Here is a 23,477-nt window from a genome sequence, read left to right on the forward strand (position 1 = left end):
TTAGTGAAGTTGCTTCATCTCACACTGAAAAAAATGAGAAGAATCCAACCTTTAATTGGAATAAATTAATTCAGAGGAAAAACAAATCCCTCGTGAAGAAATAATTATTTTCAGCAAAAACACATGCCACTATTATTGGCACCCCTGGAAATGATAATGAACACAATGCAACTGAAGCATGTTTCCCATTTAAATTGTACATGTTTGAGTTGATTGGAGTGTGGAGGAACTTTCAAGCTGTAATCCATGACTTCCTGATTAACCGGGGAACAAATATGAGGTGACACAGAAGCCAAATTCCCTTAGTCATCCATCAACATGGGAAAGATAAGAGAACACACAAACCAAATGAGGGAGAAGTGTGTTTACCTTCAGAAGTCAGAGAATTGTTCTAAAAGAATAGCAACTTGCCTGAAAATGTCAATTTCTACGGTTAGGGCAATAATAAAAATGTGGACACCAACTGGAACTGTTACTGTACACAGTTGACTGGAAGACGACCAGGTTATTTGACCCCATGTACAGTGAGGAGGGTAAGAGAGGTAACAAAACTCCAAGGATCACTGTTGGTGAATTAGAAGAAAAATAAAATGTTGGGGTTTCCAAATCTCCAAAACCACCATCAGACTCCACCTCCATACCAACAGATTATTTGGAAGCTATGCCAGGAAAAAAAAAAAAGCCTTTTCTGTCAGTTAACCACAAACGTAAGTACCTGAAGTTTGTGAAACGCTACTACAACTTTGACTGGAATCGTGTCCTCTGGTCTGATGAAACAAAAATGGAGCTTTTTGGCAATAAACACTCAAGGTGGGCTGGCTCAAAGAAGGATGGCTGTAATGAAAAGAACCCAATCCCAACTGTACAATATGGTGGAAGTTCTGTGATGTTTTGGGGCTGTTTTTCCTCCAAAGGCCCTGGAAACCTTGTTAGGGTGCATGGCATCATGGACTCCATGAAATACTGGGACATTTTAAATCAAAATCTGGCTGCCTCTGCCAGGAAACTAAAACTGAATCAAACTTCTGCCATGGCCATCTCAGTTCCCTGGCTTGAACCCCAATGAAAACCTGTGGGTGAGCTGAAGAGGAGAGAGCACAAGAGAGGGTCTCAGACACTGGATGATCTGGAGAGATTGTGTAAAGAGGAATGGTTTCAGATTCCCTGCTTTGTATCTCCAACCTTATAAAATGTTATAGAAGACTCAGTGCTGTTTTACTTTCAAAGGGAGGGTGTACAAAGTATTCAATGTAGGGGTGCCAATAATAGAACTTTAGAACTTTGTCATTGTTTTAGAAACAACAAAACACAGTTTAACAGCTCTTGGTAGAAATATCGACGTGTACGGACAACTGTCGAGTGATCTCCGCCGTTTCATGGGCGAAGATGCGGCCGGTCGCACTCCGGAGCAGTGCCGATCGAAAATAAGTGTCGATGGGCGTTTATCACAAAGCAAAGAATCACAATAGGTCTGGGGCTGGACGTAGTAAGTTTCCATATTATGATATAATGGATCGGGTTTTACAAGATAAGCCCTTGACACACTGTAAAAAATGTCCGTAGAATTAACAGTGAATTTATGTAAAATCATGACATAAAAACTGTAAATACAAAAACAATGAAGCAGTGTGTAATTTACATCAATATACTGTAAAACTCCTAACCAAATATGTTAAATAGTAAGAATATGTTGAATTTATCATTTTTTTGTAGAATTTACAAATTGTAGTTTAAACACAGACAAACTGTAATACTAAAACAGAATGTGATAGTTAAAATTACATCATTGCCCTGTTTAAAAAAAAAAAAAAAAAAGGCCACCGTTGTGGCTCAGTCGAGTAAGGCGCCATACCATGAATCCGTGGACCCGGGTTCGATTCTGACCCAAAGTCATTTCCCGATCTCTCTCCAGTTCATTTCCTGTCTCGACACTGTCCTATCCAATAAAGGTGAAAAAAGCCCCCCAAAAAAATATCTATCTAGTAGATCATTGCTTGTAACCATTTTGAATCATTGTTTATTGTACAATGAATATCCGTAAAATTAACAGTTATGTATTGATTATTGTACATTGAATACCTGTAAAATTTACATTTAGTTATTAATTGTACATGGAATCCCAGTGAAATGTACAAGTTATTCTGTAATGTTGTTTACATTTCACTGTATTTTTAACAGGATTATTCTGGCAACCACAGCTGCCAGTGTTTTTCCGTAAAAACAACGGATTTTTTTTTTTTTACAGTGTCGCCAGCATTCTCTCTGAATACAAGCGATACAGCCGATTCCACTGGCAGTTCGCAGAATGAGGGAAGCACTCCCACTGTGAGTCAGCTGACCGAGGAGGAGGAGGGCGATGAGGACGATGGTGTCAGCGCTGCATCAAATGATAGATGTAAGTGGATACATAACATTACATTATATATTTATAGTTTTAACTATACTGTGTGTATAATATGCGCATATATATATATGCATATGCATATATAAGCATAGCATTATTAAGATAACACTTAGCATTACTGAGGTAAATGTTGGTGTTATTGAGTAAAGGTTAGTGTTACTGAGGTAAAAATTAGTGTTATTAAATAAAGGTTAGCATTAAGATAACACTTAGCATTACTGAGGTAAATGTTAGTGTTACTGAGGCAAAAAAGTGTTATTTCATAAAGGTTAGCAATAATGAGGTAAAGTTTAGCCTTACTGAGGTAAAGGAGAGTTATTGAGGTAGAGGTTACCATTATTGAGGTGAAGTTTAGTGTAATTAAGTAAAGTTTCATGGACAGAATTTCTAGGCACAGCCAAGGGGCAGAGGGTGTCTTAATACAGGCGAGTACACTTTCGGATAGCCAAAGTAATTTCCCCCCTTTCTCATATGTGAATAAAAACACTTCACCCCAGGTGCATATATGAGGGTGATATGTAGGCTACTTTATTTATCCTTCGTTGGCTAATTATGTCAAACTATGGTAAGCCATCATGCCCATTTTCTGAACGAGTCCTAATGAATGAGTTTGTCTCTGTCTTGCTGTCAGAAATGTCATACCACAACAGTTCACGAAGTTTTGAAGTGTAGGCTAGCATTACGTTTACTATAATTTTTGTATATGATCATTTTAGAAGAGATAAGAAGATGGTGTACTTACCTAGTCCTATTAAGTTGTGGCTGGTTCTTCCGTCCGTTGTCGTCTATGGGTAGCGGTCCTTCAGCGGCCCAAGGATGGCGAGCCGCCACTATCTTGCGCATAGTGGATTCGAATCCTCGCGCACCATCGCGGGGCGCCAACCAAAAGCCACTCACGCCCCGAGTTGTGATTTGTGCTAGGCAGCGGCCCGACTTCGGACCACGGCTGGCATACCACCGACGGCTTGCCGTCCAAAATCCACCAGTGGTCCACTATATACATGCTAGCTGGGTAGCTGCCGGAGCGCGCTCCGGCTTGCTCCCCCTCAAATTAAGCAGCGCGCTCCGGCTTGCTCCCGGAGTGCTCCGGCCGAGGTTCCGGAGCACGCTCCGGCTTGCTCCCAGAGTGCTCCGGCCGAGGTTCTGGAGCGCGCTCCGGCTTGCTCCCCCTCAAATTAAGCAGCGCGCTCCGGCTTGCTCCCAGAGTGCTCCGGCCGAGGTTCCGGAGCACGCTCCGGCTTGCTCCCAGAGTGCTCCGGCCGAGGTTCTGGAGTGCGCTCCGGCTTGCTCCCCCTCAAATTAAGCAGCACGCTCCGGCTTGCTCCCGGAGTACTCCGGCCGAGTGCTCCGGCCGAGTGCTCCGGGAGCAAGCCGGAGCGCGCTGCTTAATTTGAGGGGGAGCAAGCCGGAGCGCGCTCCGGCAGCTATTTACACTGGATCCGGTGTAAATAGCTGCCGGATCATAATTACAGTAAACTAGTAAATACAGTAAAGGAAAAACTTGAGACTGAAAGGTTTTAACAGTCATCCAAATGACTGAATGTAAACATTGCTACAGTAACATACCAGCTATGATGATGTTGACATTAGCTAGTGCTAACAGCTAGTTGCTAATACACTGCTACAACTACACCGACCCTAATAATACAGTTCTTGGTCATTGCCTGGTAACAGCAAATTTATAACGGGCCATGTCTCAACAGACTAAGAAGTTATTTCAATGACATTTATAAACATTTTGTTTATCCTGAGGACCGAAAGTAAATGAAAATGTGAACAAACCTTAGCTGTAATAAGATGGTGACCACCAGCTCCAGGGACGACCCGCTGATGTAGGCATGTTACCCAGCCTGACACAAAATATTTGTAGGTATCCAAACTCGTATACGCTTTCAGATCAATACCTGTGTATGGCGATGGGTTTTTAACGACATAGGTATACAGATCATGTGGGCCGAAGTCAGGTAAAGACGAGGTTTTCGTGTACTTCCGTACATCAGTGAACAATCCTGGTGGAAGCAGGTAAACGTCGTTCTCTAAGCCTGCTAACCTCAATTTTTGCAAATACCTCTCCCTCTGCTCGCCCTGTAAATGCGCTACGTCGCTGGATAGTGAAGGTGTTTTCTGCATCTCGCTCCTTTTTCTTTCATGTTTTTCGTTTGTCGCCTTCCTCGCATTCAAACTGATTCGAGCCGTGACCTCCAAAATGGCAGCCTCACATGACTTGGTCGCGTGGGTGAAAAACCTCAATAAGCCCCTTGCTGTTGGGGGTAGGGAGATATTTACAGACGCTCCCTGGGGAATTCCCATAGGTATTAGCTATGGCCATGGTTGGATATTTGTAGACACTCCCTAAGGAACGTAAGCCTCGAACACACAGGCTAGCGTTCGGCTTTTTCCCCTCAGACCAGACGCCCTATTGATTCCACGGAAAAAGCATAGATTTAACGATCGAATTAATAAATAGATTTTGATTACACACACACCACACCAACACATCCACACGACAATAGTGATCCCCCAAGATTTTGGTTCCCACCGAAGATTTTGGTTCCATTTGTAGCTGAAAGAGATCCTGGTGAGTTGGAAGCTAATCAACCGGATATGAATACGAGTGTGACTCCATAGCATGCTGATTCAGAATGGATTGAAACTTAGTAGTGAACCAGTCAGGATGTGTTTTGTTCTAAGATATGTTTTGTGTTGGTCTACGTTCTTATTTTGATATTCCGACTCGACGTGAGAGTGAAATTTTCATGTTATAGCGATGTAGCATACAGGATTGTGACAACAGCACTGAGGTAAAGTTAGCTGCATTGCTAATCTTTATTTGATGTAAGATATAAGATGTAAGCTTCTTTTGAATAACACAGTCGTTTTATTCATGTTGAGTAGTGATGATGTAGCCCTGTGATGTTTAGTGATAAACAATGAAAAGATGTCTAGTTTGATCAATACACTTTTTGATCGCTTGCGCGCGGTTGTGCAGCTGGTTTTCTTCCCCTCAGTCCCTTCAAGTGCTGTATGACTTGTGGATTGTGCCCTGGTCCTGGACTAACTCCGTCGCTGCCACATAATTCGTCTTCGAAGGGTTGATGTTGAAGAGAGCGATAGGAGTGGACTGATACTTACGAACTCGGAGTACAGAACTGCATAGGTTTTTTTGAGACAACTTCTCATCTCATTTTCTCTAGCCGCTTTATCCTGTTCTACAGGGTCGCAGGCGAGCTGGAGCCTATCCCAGCTGACTACAGGCGAAAGGCGGGGTTCACCCTGGACAAGTCGCCAGGTCATCACAGGGCTGACACATAGACACAGACAACCATTCACACTCACATTCACACCTACGCTCAATTTAGAGTCACCAGTTAACCTAACCTGCATGTCTTTGGACTGTGGGGGAAACCGGAGCACCCAGAGGAAACCCACGCGGACACAGGGAGAACATGCAAACTCCACACAGAAAGGCCCTCGCCGGCCACGGGGCTCGAACCCGGACCTTCTTGCTGCGAGGCGACAGCGCTAACCACTACACCACCGTGCCGCCCCCTTGAGACAACTTTTTCATCCCTTTTGATACTTTGCTTTGACACTTTTTTTCTTTTTTTTCCCTGAGATCTCAGAGGACAATCTTTCTTTTATTCCTTTTGCTTTTGGGGTTGTTGGATCAAACAAAGGGTAGATTTAGATTTTGAATTTTCCATATATTTCACACTATTCTGTGCCTGTTTAACGATTGTATAGGCTGCAGATATTTTATATCATTACTTTATATTGTCTTGTGCCTATCAGGGATGAGAGTTTTCCACTTTTTGGTGGAATTCCGCTTTTTTTCAGTCAAAATGGACCTTTTTTATGTTGTTGCAAATCCGTTGAGAAAATTTTAGGGGGGTAGGGTGTAGGGATGTTAACCGATGACCGTTTGACCGGTGGTTGACCGAATCAGCGTCAACCGGTTAATTTTTTTTTTTGGTTGTCGGTTTAAAAAAAATCAATCGTTTTGAAGCTGCCGATTTTGGAGCAGAGGACTTGGAATTCTGTGTTTGTAAACGCTTGGGGCGTGCCATGCGGTGTAAGGATGACAGCTGACAAATCAGAAACGCCCATTCAGTCATGTCCTGCCCCAGTTGAACACAGCTGCCACTCGGCGAAAGAAAAAAGTGTAGACACAAGCTTTTTAGCTTCCAAATTACTATTCTGTTTTTTTTAAATTATTATTAGAAGGCACATCGAGTTTAGTCCTGCCTTGGCCAGTGCATTCTGAAAGTATGTTTCGGTCTGTAGCCAACAATGCATGTTATTGCAGATCATATCTCTCCACACAAACTAAAGGCGCAGATGCCGACTTTCTCACGGCTGAATCGCGCAGATCCGATTGCTTTCCTTTGAGCATACAGAAGGAGGAGTTAGACAGGGAGCAAAAGAAAGCAAGGCTGGAGCATGTGAAAAATCAAGAGGAGTTGGCTAAAAAGAGGGAGAGGACCAACAAGCTTTAGCTCTTGCTAAAAAGCTCAAACTAAAGAAGAAATAAATTTTCTGCACCATGAAACTGTAAATAGTTGTATATATTGTAAATAGACAAACACTTTATAGAACCAAAGGAAAAATGTATTCATAAATCATATAAACCATTATTTAATATAGCAGTGAATGTGTTACCTTAGTTTGGATTTAGAGCAGCAAATTTGAAGTATCATGTTGGTGCTCACCTGGAATGTATATGCAAAATTTATCACAAAAGGCCTATGTCAATGTTTCCTTTATATAGGTGTAGTTGATCTTTATCAAATGAAAGTTTAAGTAATGTATGTACTTGAAAGAGACTTCTACTTTTGTATAAGTGTCAATTTTGTAAGCAAACAGGGTATGGTATTTCAACATTTGTAAAATTTTGATGATAAATGGTTTTTAGGGTAAAAAATCTCTAAAATCCATGAGCTCCCGGGGGCTTCGCCCCCTGGGCCCCCACCGGGCCCCCAGACCCCCGGCTAATATTTCAGATTTTTTCATCACAAGCCACTCTCATCCCTGGCCTATTATACCTGATTGATACTTCTTCCTTTATATCCTGATATTGGGTATGGTACACCGAATGCCCTAATTTCACGGTGATTGCCATTTAGCTTCACACAACACTAAATTTACATTTCACCACACTCACCTAACATCACACCCCATTTATTTAACACTACATAACATTCATTGATATTATATATTGATATTACACCGTATTCCTTCCACATTACAGATATTCATGTAGTACTACACCACATTTGTTTCACACCTTGCATTCATTTCCCATCACATAATAATTCCCTCTGCACACTGAAGCTAAATCCATTTTAGATTTAGATATTGACTTCTACTGATCCTCTTCTGCGTTAAAGGTAACAATACAGAATAATTTCTTTTTTATAAACCTTAATTGTTGTTGTCTGTGTTATTGGGTGGTGTGGCGGTAATACTATAATATAATAGTGTTCACTACTGCAGTCCTCCTGTTCGAACCCAGGGATAAGAACTCAGTTGACTATTAGATGCATTAGATTTATTAGATAGCAACGAGAAGCCTACCCAGGTAGGCAGAGTTACACGTGGAACAAAAGATCATCACAGTTTTGATCAGTTTGACATTTCTGCCATCCTGAGCTTCATGACTCAGTGCAAGCACTTTAAAGCCTTTACAGAGGGCAAGTACCTAATCCAGGTAAAATTATTGAAATGTTCAGGTCACATGTATTCCTTTTTTCATTTTAATGTTTGTGTTTTTGCCTGTATATGCACAGACAAAGCTGATAACTCTATGATATAATAAGTATAAATTTTAAGCCAAATGGGATGCCATGCTTATTTTCATTTTTCTGTTCATCATGCAGGTCATCACTATGAGAAACAAAATGATGCATTCTCCTGACTTCACGTTCAGCAAACAGGAGCTGGATGGCTTTATAAATAATGTTCAGAAGCTGGCTGAGGTTATTGAGAAGCATGCACCGGGACTAAAAGACATATCAAAAAATATACAGAAGGTATCAGCTATTTAAGACACAACACAGCAATAATTATTTTACATATTAAGTATCTATCTATATCTATCTATCTATTGTGCAAAGATATGAAGTTTATCTTCGAGTGCTGAACATTTTCATGAAGCGAACGAGTGAAAATATTTTCAGCATGAAAAGATAAACTTCATATCTTCCCACAACCGTGTAATGTTCTTTATATTATACGGACACATCCACAAAAAATATGCAAGTTAATGAAAATAATTTTAATTTTGAACCGATTCATCATTTTGACAACACGCATCAAGTTGGCAGGAAAACACTGAGTGACATCATCGGAGTGAAATATCAGAAAATATGTCACTCAGATCCTCAGTGTATTTTGTATGAAAAATACAAGTTTTTCAACATGAGAAGATAAACTTCATATCTTCAAGCCAACGTGTGATTTTCTTTTTATTATATAGACACATTAACAAACAAAACGTACCCAAATTTATCAAAACAATTCATCGATTTCTTCACAAGTGACACGTTAAGCAGTCGTTGGACGAGGTTGAATAAAATATCGTGATTTGTTAGTGGTGAGCAAGCAGTCCTTTGCCGATGCTGAAGACAGACACTAACAACTCATGATATTTTGTGAGACCCAAATTCAACAAATGTTTTATCATCCATACTTTTTTTTTTTTGAACTACTGATTTTCAAGTTAGCGTGACGACTCAAACGATAACAAAGAAATCAGATGCAGTCGCTTTTATTTATATCTCATAGAACTCAAAATACAAACGTGCGGAGTAACTGCGCATGAGCAGACTATTTGTAGTCGATACCAAATAATTGGAATGATATTGAGATTTGTCACGGTTTTGGTTCTCCATGTCCCAGATGTAGCTTATATGAAAAATACAAGTGGTGTATTTCCCAGTAAAACACTTGTCTATACGCGAGTGTTTTATAAGTTTATATAAATAAATTTATAACATCTCTTTAGACTGAATAAACTTTAGGTATGGTTTTGATTAAAGGTAGACTGCCTTTCAAATTTTTCAGCTGTAGGTCACAAAAATAATTTTCCCTGACACCCAATTATTTTGGTTTAGTGGACCGAAAGCTACTCAACTGAAATCACAGACTTCCGATTTTTTTTTTCCGACGTGAGTGTGTGAATGAAACGTGAAAGACCGACTACAGTAATGGAAAGCAAGAAGAAAAGATGTAATGTTGTGAAGGAAAGGAAACGCAGGACCAAACTAATAAATATCGGCGGTCAGCGAGCACCTCGGTGTGATCAGCTGTTCGTTTAGCGACAGAACGATGGAACTGTCAGTGCACGGTCAAAGGGAAACCTGCGCATGCGTATACAGACTTCCTCTGTCTGCTTGACTGCACGAAGCGAGCAATTTCATTATTTGCTCGGGAATCCCCTCTAATTAAATAACTTCCCAGCCACAGAATGGCCTGATATTTTGTGAGATATTGCAGAAATAATCATATCACAGTGACCAAATTTCAGAGGTAACTAAATTTCACTGATTTTATGAAATCGATAGGCCATCTCTCTCTCTCTCTGTAATGTAATGGTAAGCCAATTTGGTCAAAAACAGCAAAATAAAATATAAAAAAATAGCATCACCGTTGCAGCTTTGAATCTTTAATCCAAACGCTGGAAAAATAGCTGGTCTGTTTTTATGTCCATGTTGGCTTCAGGAAGAGATGCAGGGCTTGAAAAATTTCCTGGACCAAAACAAAGATTTGCTGGAGAACTTGGGCTCTGTAGGAAACCAGCTGAATGAAATACAAGAGGAGACGAACAAGCATGAACAGGATATCAAAAAACTGAGGCACAGGGTGGACCGGCTGGAAAGTGATGTACCCGGTGAGTGAAAGATGAATGAAGATAGAATTAAAGACATAGAAACAGATTAGACTTATACCTACATGGACAGTATATATCTTTTGTCATCTTTAATTGATCCAAGGAAAAGGCATGTCAAACACACTGTAACTAGTGAAGTTCTGGGGAGCATTTAAACAAGATCATTAATGGAGAGCATGAACACGTGGAAAAGTGTTCGTGTGTGTGCTTTTTAACAGAGTGTGAGCTGTTGTGATTTGCTAGCAGTGTGCAAGTGTACAGTGCCCTCCATAATTATTGGCACCCCCCTTGTAAAGATTAGTGAAAAGGGTTAGAAAAACTCCACCTTTTAGTGAAGTTGCTTCATCTCACACTGAAAAAAATGAGAAGAATCCAACCTTTAATTGGAATAAATTAATTCAGAGGAAAAACAAATCCCTCGTGAAGAAATTATTATTTTCAGCAAAAACACATGCCACTATTATTGGCACCCCTGGAAATGATAATGAACACAATGCAACTGAAGCATGTTTCCCATTTAAATTGTACATGTTTGAGTTGATTGGAGTGTGGAGGAACTTTCAAGCTGTAATCCATGACTTCCTGATTAACCGGGGAACAAATATGAGGTGACACAGAAGCCAAATTCCCTTAGTCATCCATCAACATGGGAAAGATAAGAGAACACACAAACCAAATGAGGGAGAAGTGTGTTTACCTTCAGAAGTCAGAGAATTGTTCTAAAAGAATAGCAACTTGCCTGAAAATGTCAATTTCTACGGTTAGGGCAATAATAAAAATGTGGACACCAACTGGAACTGTTACTGTACACAGTTGACTGGAAGACGACCAGTTTATTTGACCCCATGTACAGTGAGGAGGGTAAGAGAGGTAACAAAACAAAAAAAACTCCAAGGATCACTGTTGGTGAATTAGAAGAAAAATAAAATGTTGGGGTTTCCAAATCTCCAAAACCACCATCAGACTCCACCTCCATACCAACAGATTATTTGGAAGCTATGCCAGGAAAAAAAAAAAGCCTTTTCTGTCAGTTAACCACAAACGTAAGTACCTGAAGTTTGTGAAACGCTACTACAACTTTGACTGGAATCGTGTCCTCTGGTCTGATGAAACAAAAATGGAGCTTTTTGGCAATAAACACTCAAGGTGGGCTGGCTCAAAGAAGGATGGCTGTAATGAAAAGAACCCAATCCCAACTGTACAATATGGTGGAAGTTCTGTGATGTTTTGGGGCTGTTTTTCCTCCAAAGGCCCTGGAAACCTTGTTAGGGTGCATGGCATCATGGACTCCATTAAATACTGGGACATTTTAAATCAAAATCTGGCTGCCTCTGCCAGGAAACTAAAACTGAATCAAACTTCTGCCATGGCCATCTCAGTTCCCTGGCTTGAACCCCAATGAAAACCTGTGGGTGAGCTGAAGAGGAGAGAGCACAAGAGAGGGTCTCAGACACTGGATGATCTGGAGAGATTGTGTAAAGAGGAATGGTTTCAGATTCCCTGCTTTGTATCTCCAACCTTATAAAATGTTATAGGAGAAGACTCAGTGCTGTTTTACTGGCAAAGGGAGGGTGTACAAAGTATTCAATGCAGGGGTGCCAATAATAGAACTTTAGAACTTTGTCATTGTTTTAGAAACAACAAAACACAGTTTAACAGCTCTTGGTAGAAATATCGACGTGTACGGACAACTGTCGAGTGATCTCCGCCGCTTCATGGGCGAAGATGCGGCCGGTCGCACTCCGGAGCAGTGCCGATCGAAAATAAGTGTTGATGGGCGTTTATCACAAAGCAAAGAATCACAATAGGTCTGGGGCTGGACGTAGTAAGTTTCCATATTATGATATAATGGATCGGGTTTTACAAGATAAGCCCTTGACACACTGTAAAAAATGTCCGTAGAATTAACAGTGAATTTATGTAAAATCATGACATAAAAAAACTGTAAATACAAAAACAATGAAGCAGTGTGTAATTTACATCAATATACTGTAAAACTCCTAACCAAATATGTTAAATTGATATTTTTTTGTAGAATTTACAAATTGTTGTAGTTTAAACACAGACAAACTGTAATACAAAAACAGAATGTGATAGTTAAAATTACATCATTGCCCTGTTAAAAAAAAAAAAACGGCCACCGTTGTGGCTCAGTCGAGTACGGCGCCATACCATGAATCCAGGGACCCGGGTTCGATTCTGACCCAAGGTCATTTCCCGATCTCTCTCCAGTTCATTTCCTGTCTCGACACTGTCCTATCCAATAAAGGTGAAAAAAGCCCCCCCAAAAATATCTATCTAGTAGATCATTGCTTGTAACCATTTTGAATCATTGTTTATTGTACAATGAATATCCGTAAAATTAAGTTATGTATTGATTATTGTACATTGAATACCTGTAAAATTTACACTTAGTTATCATTAATTGTACATGGAATCCCAGTGAAATGTACAAGTTATTCTGTAATGTTGTTTACATTTCACTGTATTTTTAACAGGATTATTCTGGCAACCACAGCTGCCAGTGTTTTTCCGTAAAAACAACGGATTTTTTTTTTTTTTAGTGTCGCCAGCATTATCCCTGAATATAAGCGATACAGCCGATTCCACTGGCAGTTCACAGAATGAGGGAAGCACTCCCACTGTGAGTCAGCTGACCGAGGAGGAGGGCGAGGAGGACGATGGTGTCAGCGCTGCATCAAATGATAGATCAGGGATTCTTGAGACAAGGGATAAAATGGGTTTTTAATTTCTAAAAATAAAATGTTGATTTTTCCAAAATATATTTATATATTATAGTTGCCCCAGATGTTGGCCTTTTAATGCTGTCAAAATACAATCTCCCAGGTTTAACATTTTTAACATTTTTGTCATGATTGCTGGACAAGCATGGAATTTTGTCAACACCATAAGACACACAGAAACCTAGAAAATATGTATTTTGAATAAAATTATTGCAGTTCTTTTGAATATTGGAGATCATTTTAATCTGTGCTGATCTATCCACATTTTCAAACTACTACGATTACTTAAAATAAATAAATTATGGAGCTATCGCTTATTATTAGTGGGGAAATATACATTTTCACATTTAGTTTTTAATCTAAAAAACAGACAATGGTATTCAGCTATATAAAAATTACAAATTCATTTAGGAAATGCAGTGTTTTTATTGAGATAATCTGGGACAATATGATAAAATCTCCTTTTAAAAACAAAAATGAAAAGAAAACTCATCTTATGGAGTTGACGAGCTGTTGACGGAGTTGACACATCTTACAGTGTTGACGGATTAGAAGAGAACAGGGTATAACTTCATTTACCATGACCATTGAACTTCAAAAACTCATTTTTTTTTTTGCACTCACACCCACTTTAAAAACAGTAACTGGGCAGTAGACTTTTCTAATCTCTTGAACAGTCCATCTCATCAAATATGTGGATCATAGACAAAGAACATTCAGAACGTTCAGTAATTCAGCCTTTGAATGTAAACATCTCTGAAAATCTTGAACTCATCCAATGTCATGGCATGAATTTAAAGACCTGGCAACAACCGATTGAAAAGTTCTTCATCTATGAACAGGGCCGTAACCAGGATTTTTCAAATACCGAGGTCAAACATTGCGATACATCTTATTTGCCAAAAAAAAATGTCCTAATATGGTGACTTTTCATACATTTTGGAAACGAGTCAAAATCACAAGCCCAACAAGATGAACATGTAGGTGAACATGTTTATTTTAACAATTTCAAAACTGCACGATCACAAAAGTATTTTGTGTGTGAGTGAGTGTGGGTAAGTGAGTGAGTGAGAGAGAGTTTGAGTGAGTGATGGAGTGTGTGAGTGAGTGAGTGATGGAGTGTGAGTGAGAGAGAGAGTGTGAGTGAGTGATGGAGTGTGAGTGATGGAGTGTGAGTGAGAGAGAGTGTGTGTGAGTGAGTGATGGAGTGAGTGATGGAGTGTGAGTGAGTGAGTGACAACGCAATCGAGCCGAGCCTGAATGGACTTCAATTGCTTTTTAAAAAATATCTGCCCTTTTCAATAGCAAAATACTAGACGGTTATTGGACAAAACCGACTAAAACGCTCCATTCGGAGACTGAGCCTCACTGGAGATGGGAGTCAATAAGAGGGGCGGGACAAGACTTCCCGAGAGGAGGCTCATCTCCAGCTGGTGATTGGAGGAGGAGCTGTGAACGCGGCTGGGCTCTTCATGATTGACAGAAAGCAGTCAGAGGTGGTGCATCATGTTGTAAATAAAATGTGAACATAATAAGTTTGCTACCCGTTTTCATTTCCGTTCGAAAATACAACCAATGATCAAAACAATAGTGTCTTGTGTTCACGTTAGGCAAGGCAAGTTTATTTATATAGCAGATTTCATACACAGTGGCAGTGCAATGTGCTTTACAGAAGTAAAAGCAAAACAGTAAGCAATAGAAAATAAAATTACATAAAATAAATGGGGAAGAAAAATAAGAATTAAACAATAGTAGAAATAAAATAATAAAATGAAATAAAAGTTCAATTAAAAAAAAGCCTATAGTCTGGTAAGTTAGCAAAATAGCTCAAGTCTCGTCAGCACCCAATAACTTCATAAACAACAGGTCACGACTGCCCAGCCTTTTCTGATCTGAAACGCACCAAATCAAATCGAGAGAGAGAATAAAAGAGTTTGTGCCGCCTGGAAAACGAAAATCCTATCTAGCTAAGTGGCTTTGACTGTTGTTGCTTGAAATGCTAATTAAAATTGCACTGTTAATGATCATAAGCATTCCGGCACATAACTGTCAGTGACTGGCAAAATTAACTCCCCTTCTTCCCTCTTTCTTTTTCTCTCACTTGCTGACTTTCCAGAGCTGAGTTTGGTTTGTTTTAGTGTAGTAGACTTCTTCATCTTATGTCAATTTTCAGATTCCACGACTAATTGACAAACTGCCTGGCTGCGGAGTCGGACCTTGATGAGAACACTTCTCAGCTCTTGTATATCCCGCGGTGCTGAGCTGACTATCGCGAGGCTGCCTAAGATGAAATGTTTCCAATGTCGGATATTTCAGCTTCGTTTAAAAATGATTATGTGGACTTTATTTTTAGACAAACAAATGAGAACAGGGGGATGCAAGCTGAATTTAGAATTTTCCACCGATCAAAGTCAGAACGATTTTCATCATATATTAATTTCACATTGAGTGAAAAAAAAAATACCGTGGGAAAAAAATGCCGAGGACATGACCTCGGTGTCCTCAATGGTAGTTACGGCCCTGTCTATGAAGTCCATGACTTCTGGGGAGAGCTGATAGATTTCTCTGGAGCGGCTTGTACGAACTGGTGATGATTGGTGTTTGACTATGATGTCAGCAAATGGGACATAGCAGACATCCTGACCCCCTTGTTTCCTCTGGAAACGACTGATGGCCCATGAGGGTGAAAAAATTCTACTTGGACATCCCCGTGTTCTTGATCGGTTTTAAGCACTTTAGCCAGCCACCAATTGTAGTCGTAAACCACAGAGAGCCAATCTCCTGTGTGGAGATCACTTAGCCCCACTGCTGACATTAAGCCCTCAGGTGCTCTGGATGGCTCCTTCTCCATAGCTTCTACCAACATCGCAAGAGGACTCAGAACAGCCCCATGTTCATCTGCATGCTGAGTGTGGTGGTGTGCAACTGGATTAAAACAGCGGCAGAATTTTTTGAATGAATGTATGTTATTAAAATATAAAATAATAAAACTACAATGTCAATGTATAAAATTTAATTAAATGGGTAAATAATACATTCAAGTCCCATTTGTCAACACCATAAGTTAAGTGGTCAACTCCATAAGACAAATTTTCTTATGGAGTTGATGAAATCTTCAACTTTTCATCATAACATGTTTTCTTTGCAGGAGCCATCTTGTTTTTCACCAGCTGCTTATGGCCTCCAAAATAAAGTTAGATTAAACTTTTATTTCTGAATAAAATCACATAAACCTTGAATTTTATCGACCATGGTGTTGACACTCTATGGTTGTGACATAGGTGGTTTTGTAAAAGAAGATAATTTAAGACAAATATGTGAAATATTAACTTACCAGAGCAGAGCCCTCATGGCATGTCCACCACACAGGGAGCAGAAAAGGGGTCCTTAGAATGTGAGTTGGCCACTATAATGCCTGATTTTTTGCGTTTTTAGAAAAATCTTATGGTGTTGACAGAAAGTCCGGACACGATTTCAATCCCGTAAAAAGTACATAAATATATTTTTTAAATGGTTGGTTCCTACGCAGGTTGAATATTCATTTAAAATACATGATCACAGTAGCAATTTTGTTTGTTTTAATGTACTTTAAACAATTATTTAAGTATTGTGAAGTCATGAAACGTGCTTTCGGACATGGGTATTTTTAGGTTCAGGCAGCACACTAGGCTATTTAAAATACAATATATGTGTAAAAAAACATTAATTAACATTTTGTAGTATATATGTTGTTGTTTTATTGTTTAATCAAGTTATTTGACATTTTCTAAACACATTTTAATCATTACAATGAGTTTTATCTCCCGGACAGGTTTTGTCCCTCATCTCAAGAATCCCTGAGATGTAAGTGGATACATAACATTACACATTACATTATATATTTATAGTTTTAACTATACTCTCTCTCTCTCTGTGTATATATATGCATATATTCAATATTATATTCTCTTTAACTAATTTTTGTTCAACAGTATACAGTAAATTTTGTAAACAGTAAATTCTGTTCACAGGACTGAACACGTGTTTACAAAAGAAGTAGACGAATGAAAAAGATGACAGCAAATTTCATGAGGAAGGAAAAAAAAGCTCCCAGGGATTCGTATGAGAAAGGAATGAAGACTGAGGCCGAGGAAAGACATAGGACAAGTGTAATAATAATAAATAAATAATAAATAAATTAATAAATAAATAAAGATAGTCTCATCTCATTATCTCTAGCCGCTTTATCCTTCTACAGGGTTGCAGGTGAGCTGGAGCCTATCCCAGCTGACTACGGGCAAAAGGCGGGGTACACCCTGGACAAGTCGCCAGGTCATCACAGGGCTGACACATAGACACAGACAACCATTCACACTCACATTCACACCTACGGTCAATTTAGAGTCACCAGTTAACCTAACCTGCATGTCTTTGGACTGTGGGGGAAACCGGAGCACCCGGAGGAAACCCACGTGGACACGGGGAGAACATGCAAACTCCACACAGAAAGGCCCTCGCCGGCCATGGGGCTCGAACCCAGACCTTCTTGCTGTGAGGCGACAGCGCTAACCACTACACCACCGTGCCACCTAAATAAAGATAATAAAAGAAAAATAAAAAGTCCACCAAGTAGGGGTCAGGATGTAATTCCCGCAAATGATGCAAACGCAGATGTTCACCAACTTATGTAACCCCTACCAAGATAGAAGTAACCAGCAGGGACCTTCCTCCTTGAATCGTATGCAGCCTCCAGCTCCATCCACATCAGGACAACCAACAACTCCATCCACTTCAGGACAACCATCAACTCCATCCATGACATGGCAACCATCAACTCCATCCACGTCATGGCAACAACCTACCACTCCATCCACGTCATGGCAACCATCAACTCCATCCACATCATGGCAACAACCTACCACTCCATCCACGACATGGCAACCATCAACTCCATCCACGTCATGGCAACAACCTACCACTCCATCCACGTCATGGCAACCATCAACTCCATCCACGTCATGGCAACAACCTACCACTCCATCCACGACATCGCAACCATCAACTCCATCCACGTCATGGCAACAACCTACCACTCCATCCATGACATGGCAACCATCAACTCCATCCACGTCATGGCAACAACCTACCACTCCATCCACGACATGGCAACCATCAACTCCATCCACGTCATGGCAACAACCTACCACTCCATCCACGTCATGGCAACCATCAACTCCATCCACGTCATGGCAACAACCTACCACTCCATCCACGTCATGGCAACCATCAACTCCATCCACGTCATGGCAACAACCTACCACTCCATCCATGACATGGCAACCATCAACTCCATCCACGTCATGGCAACCATCAACTCCATCCACGTCATGGCAACAACCTACCACTCCATCCATGACATGGCAACCATCAACTCCATCCACGACATGGCAACCATCAACTCCATCCACGACATGGCAACCATCAACTCCATCCACGTCATGGCAACAACCTACCACTCCATCCATGACATGGCAACCATCAACTCCATCCACGTCATGGCAACCATCAACTCCATCCACGTCATGGCAACAACCTACCACTCCATCCATGACATGGCAACCATCAACTCCATCCACGACATGGCAACCATCAACTCCATCCACGTCATGGCAACAACCTACCACTCCATCCACGACATGGCAACCATCAACTCCATCCACGTCATGGCAACAACCTACCACTCCATCCACGTCATGGCAACCATCAACTCCATCCACGTCATGGCAACAACCTACCACTCCATCCACGTCATGGCAACCATCAACTCCATCCACGTCATGGCAACAACCTACCACTCCATCCACGACATGGCAACCATCAACTCCATCCACGTCATGGCAACAACCTACCACTCCATCCACGACATGGCAACCATCAACTCCATCCACGTCATGGCAACAACCTACCACTCCATCCACGTCATGGCAACCATCAACTCCATCCACGTCATGGCAACAACCTACCACTCCATCCACGTCATGGCAACCATCAACTCCATCCACGTCATGGCAACAACCTACCACTCCATCCACGACATGGCAACCATCAACTCCATCCACGTCATGGCAACAACCTACCACTCCATCCACGTCATGGCAACCATCAACTCCATCCACGTCATGGCAACATCTACCACTCCATCCACATCATGGCAACCATCAACTCCATCCACGTCATGGCAACAACCTACCACTCCATCCACGACATGGCAACCATCAACTCCATCCACGTCATGGCAACAACCTACCACTCCATCCACGACATGGCAACCATCAACTCCATCCACGTCATGGCAACAACCTATCACTCCATCCACGACATGGCAACCATCAACTCCTTCCACGTCATGGCAACAACCTACCACTCCATCCACGACATGGCAACCATCAACTCCATCCACGTCATGGCAACAACCTACCACTCCATCCACGTCATGGCAACCATCAACTCCATCCACGTCATGGCAACAACCTACCACTCCATCCACGACATGGCAACCATCAACTCCATCCACGTCATGGCAACAACCTACCACTCCATCCACGACATGGCAACCATCAACTCCATCCACGTCATGGCAACAACCTACCACTCCATCCACGTCATGGCAACCATCAACTCCATCCACGTCATGGCAACAACCTACCACTCCATCCACGTCATGGCAACCATCAACTCCATCCACGTCATGGCAACAACCTACCACTCCATCCACGACATGGCAACAACCATCAACTCCATCCACGTCATGGCAACAACTATGGAATGAATTTGCTGACTTTACTATCTGTGCCTGTAGAAATATTTTGTGCTTGTAAAAAAAATGTGTACACGTGGAAATATTTTGTGCTTGTGTGGAAATATTTTGTGCTTGTAAAAAAATTTCGTCGTTGCGTGAAAAACTATTTTGTCTGTGTGTCAGAAAATGCACGGGTGGGGGGGTTTCCTTTTTCTACAGGCACAAATCTTATTTACAAGCACGGATTCTTTTTACGCGCACACAACTTTTGTATGGGTTTAGCCAATCACCATGTTATCCCAAAGTAGCCAGTCATCACACTGCTTATTGACCTTCCAGTCAGCCAATCAAATAGCTTCCCTCCTGGTAAGCATTAGACTTCGTGCGACTGCTGGCCTTAGACGGTATTACGGAATTCGTAGCTCCCTGGAGAAGCGTGGACTTGGCTACCTGACCTGACTGTAGTGCGAACAGCCTGAACCCACAACAAGAACGAAGCGTTCCAGCAATGCCACACAATTAAGTATGCAGGTAAGTGAATTTGAAAGTCATCATTTTTGTAATTTATCATATACAATAAGTTTGATTGGAATAATATTGCATGGCGCGTTTCCTCATTGTTGGCTCGGCTGGCTCGCATTATCACATGTCTACCAGTCATCGCAGGCTGTGGGGCAACGAGTCCACGCTCATGGAAACCTTTTGTGAAATCGTGAAATAGGCTATGAATTGTTTGAGAGGTGTAATGTTTAGATAGTACAACACAGTTTTCTCACCTCGGTGTCAACAATCCAAATGATTAAGTGCCAAACCAAAGGCGATTAAAAGGTAACAGCTCAAGTAGCCTAGCTGCGCAGCCCTGGGCAATCCCACACATAGACATACTATAGGAATCGGAATGAGAAGCTAGTCGGCTAACACACGATACCTAAAATCGTAATATAGGCTATGAATGGTAAATGTTGTGTAATAATTGCTAGGGTGTAATTTTGGGTAGGGACGTGTCCCTACCGATATTCAGCCGCTACTGTGTAATCACGATCAATAAAACCGAGGTCCTAAACTGAGCAATGATTATATGGCACACGAAGGGTTAAATGTATGACACTGCTAATAATCCCCCCTCTAATGTAGATATCATTCTCTGATTAGCTACCTGTTTCTCACTAACTTACATGGTTGGCTATCCCAGCTGTCACTCCATCTGCTGTAAAAGTAGCACACCTCCCACAGCAGCTGTGACTACCCGCCCATCAACCCCCCGTATCTCACACGTACACACCTGACCTACCCCACGCACCCCCCACTCTCCGTCAGCCTACTAATGCCGCTTTTCCACTGCCAACGCGGCTGAGTTGGGCTGAGCCGTGCCGTGCTGAGTCGGGCTGAGTGGGGCTATTGGAGTTGCATTTCGACTACAACCGCGCTGAACCGTGCTGGCTGGAAGTGGGTGGACACGTTGGGTGGAGTTAGCGAAAGTGGGTGGACGTCACGTGATGCCGTTAGGCGGCGCAAACAGTGACATCAGTGATCTTTTAAGCGGTAGTCTCACGACCCGGATAGTAAACAATAAACATGGAGGACATGGAGTCGTTAGTGTTGCTGGTCTTGGTGCTGTGGCTTGTTGTCACCGACAACGCCAACAGATACTGGCAAGAGCATATAGATGAGGCGAGGCGCATAAGGCTTCAGAAATTCTCGTAAATCGTAATTCTTCATCTTCCGGGTTTACAGTGTTTACAGATCCCAGCGTGCTCGCAGGGTGTGTGTGGGCATGTGAGGACACTCCTCCTCACCAATCAGTGCACAGGGGAGTGTCTCCTCATGCCCTTAGCCCCACTCGGCTCAGTTTGGCTTGCTTCAGCCCCACTCCAAAACCGTGCGGGTTTTGGGTGCTAAGCAGGGCTGAAGCGAGCTGAGTCGTGCTGCTCTAAGGTAGTCGAAACGCGAGCCGTGTCGGGCTGAAGTGAGCTGAAAAAGGGTAGTGGAAAAGGGCCAAAATTGAGCTGGACTTCGATGTCCATGCATGCTTGCCCTACGACTCACATGCTGACTTGAGTATCATGGACGACGGCCCCCTCTCCCAAGAAACAAGACATTCATTCATTCTTCTTCAAAGTCAAGAATGTAAGTGCAAGGTTTCCGTCGAGCTTTAAAAACTCAACAAAATCCTTTTGATGTATGGAAACCCTTCATAAAAGTATTGCTGCGGCTCCTTATGTAGGTTTAGCAACGTGACGGGACGCATCAGAGCTAGGCTACTGCATAGCTGCAGAGAAAAGGAATGCTGGAGCAATGTAACTTGGTGTTAGATAATATCCTCGATGAATGAATGTTAAATTTATAGACCTAGGTAATGGTTTTACAGAATGCAAGTAGTCAGATGTAGGCTACTGCATGGCCATGCAGATGTGCGACTTGCATTTCAGAATCAGTATTTCAGAAGCATGTCTGTGAAGATTCTCAGTCATCCAGGTCATAGTAACTGTGGGTGGTAAAAGAGAGCAACTGGACTTGCTTGAAGATTCTTGAAGACGTTTCACCTCTCATCCAAAAGGCTTCTTCAGTTTTGTCTGACTGGTAGGGAGTATCAGGTATTTAGCCCATGTTTACATTAGACCGTATCAGCGGATCATCAGATTAACATTTTTAAAACGATTAGTGTGCACACAGCAACACCAATACACGATTTGCGTGCACACAGCTACACCAATACACGGATACGCTCGGCTCCGCAGGCATCCTGCGCTCCAAATCACTCCGCCCTGAACAGCGAGTGCCCTCTGGAGGGTGCGCACTCCAGCCCTGCGCAGCTCACAGAGCGCGCGAGTGAAGTGCACAGCTTGTGATTCGGGACTGAGCCGCTGTGTGTGTGATCCCAGCGCATATCACTTACTACTTGCAAGTGGAAGGATGGCAAGCCTAAAGACAATCATAACTACACAATGGGCAGTATTTGCATCAGTATTTGCAGTATTTTCATACTTTTATACTCTTTTTAATGAAAGGTGATACAAGGCGGAAGTACGCACCGTTTTTCAGCAGTCGCGTCACATGACCAACGCCAGCGAATCAGGAAGGTGGATGTCACAGTGACGTTGTCCAATGACGACGCCAGCTAGAGCTCAGCACAGCGTATTCGCGTATCTCAATGTTTACACAGCACCGGAGCTGACACGATCTAGATTGAATACGTGGACCCTGGCGGATTCCCGTTTCCCGGCGTTTCCAGGCGGTTTAATGTAAACGGACAGTGCATCCGCGAAGAAAACGAGACAGATACGGTCTAATGTAAACTTTGCCTTATTCTCTCATGGATGAAAAGCTCATCTAAGGTGTCGTTGAGTCATCCTGTTGGTGTGGGTCACTGGGGGCTGAATGTGAATGGCCTCGAGAGTCATTAGGGTGATCAATGGATTGCCCGTTAAGGTGATCAATGGAATGCTGATTCTCTCTGTCCTCCTGTGAGCCACTGAAAACAGCTGGGTTTTGGTGTGCATTCAGTTGTCTGGGAAGTGTGCCAAGGACTGCATTGTAGGTGGCTGATAAATTATGTCTTAGGCCCTGTCCACACGGCAACGGATTCAGGTGACTCCGATACAATTGCTTATCGTTTAGGCCTGGCGTCCACACGGCACCGGCATTTTGGGTGCCCAAAACGCA

At 42.0% G+C, this 23,477-nt stretch overlaps 2 protein-coding genes across 4 annotated transcripts in view; both read left to right on the top strand.

The window, feature by feature from the left end:
- Nucleotides 1–13,260, top strand: part of LOC132870346 (uncharacterized protein CXorf38 homolog) — a 34,161-nt gene extending 20,901 nt beyond the window's left edge. For all 3 annotated transcript variants that reach the window (XM_060903979.1, XM_060903977.1, XM_060903978.1), the window contains 4 exons: nt 2,246–2,395; nt 8,281–8,433; nt 10,124–10,292; nt 12,857–13,260. In XM_060903979.1, the coding sequence (XP_060759962.1) occupies nt 2,246–2,395; nt 8,281–8,318 (188 nt within the window). In that variant the 3' untranslated portion in view covers nt 8,319–8,433; nt 10,124–10,292; nt 12,857–13,260. The remainder of the gene's footprint in view (nt 1–2,245; nt 2,396–8,280; nt 8,434–10,123; nt 10,293–12,856) is intronic.
- The window catches only part of LOC132870553 (NACHT, LRR and PYD domains-containing protein 12-like), a 502,785-nt gene that overhangs the window by 355,209 nt on the left and 124,099 nt on the right, over nt 1–23,477 (top strand). The window lies entirely within an intron of this gene.

Source organism: Neoarius graeffei, chromosome 22 (genome assembly GCF_027579695.1).
Source record: "Neoarius graeffei isolate fNeoGra1 chromosome 22, fNeoGra1.pri, whole genome shotgun sequence".
Classification (NCBI taxonomy): domain Eukaryota; kingdom Metazoa; phylum Chordata; class Actinopteri; order Siluriformes; family Ariidae; genus Neoarius; species Neoarius graeffei.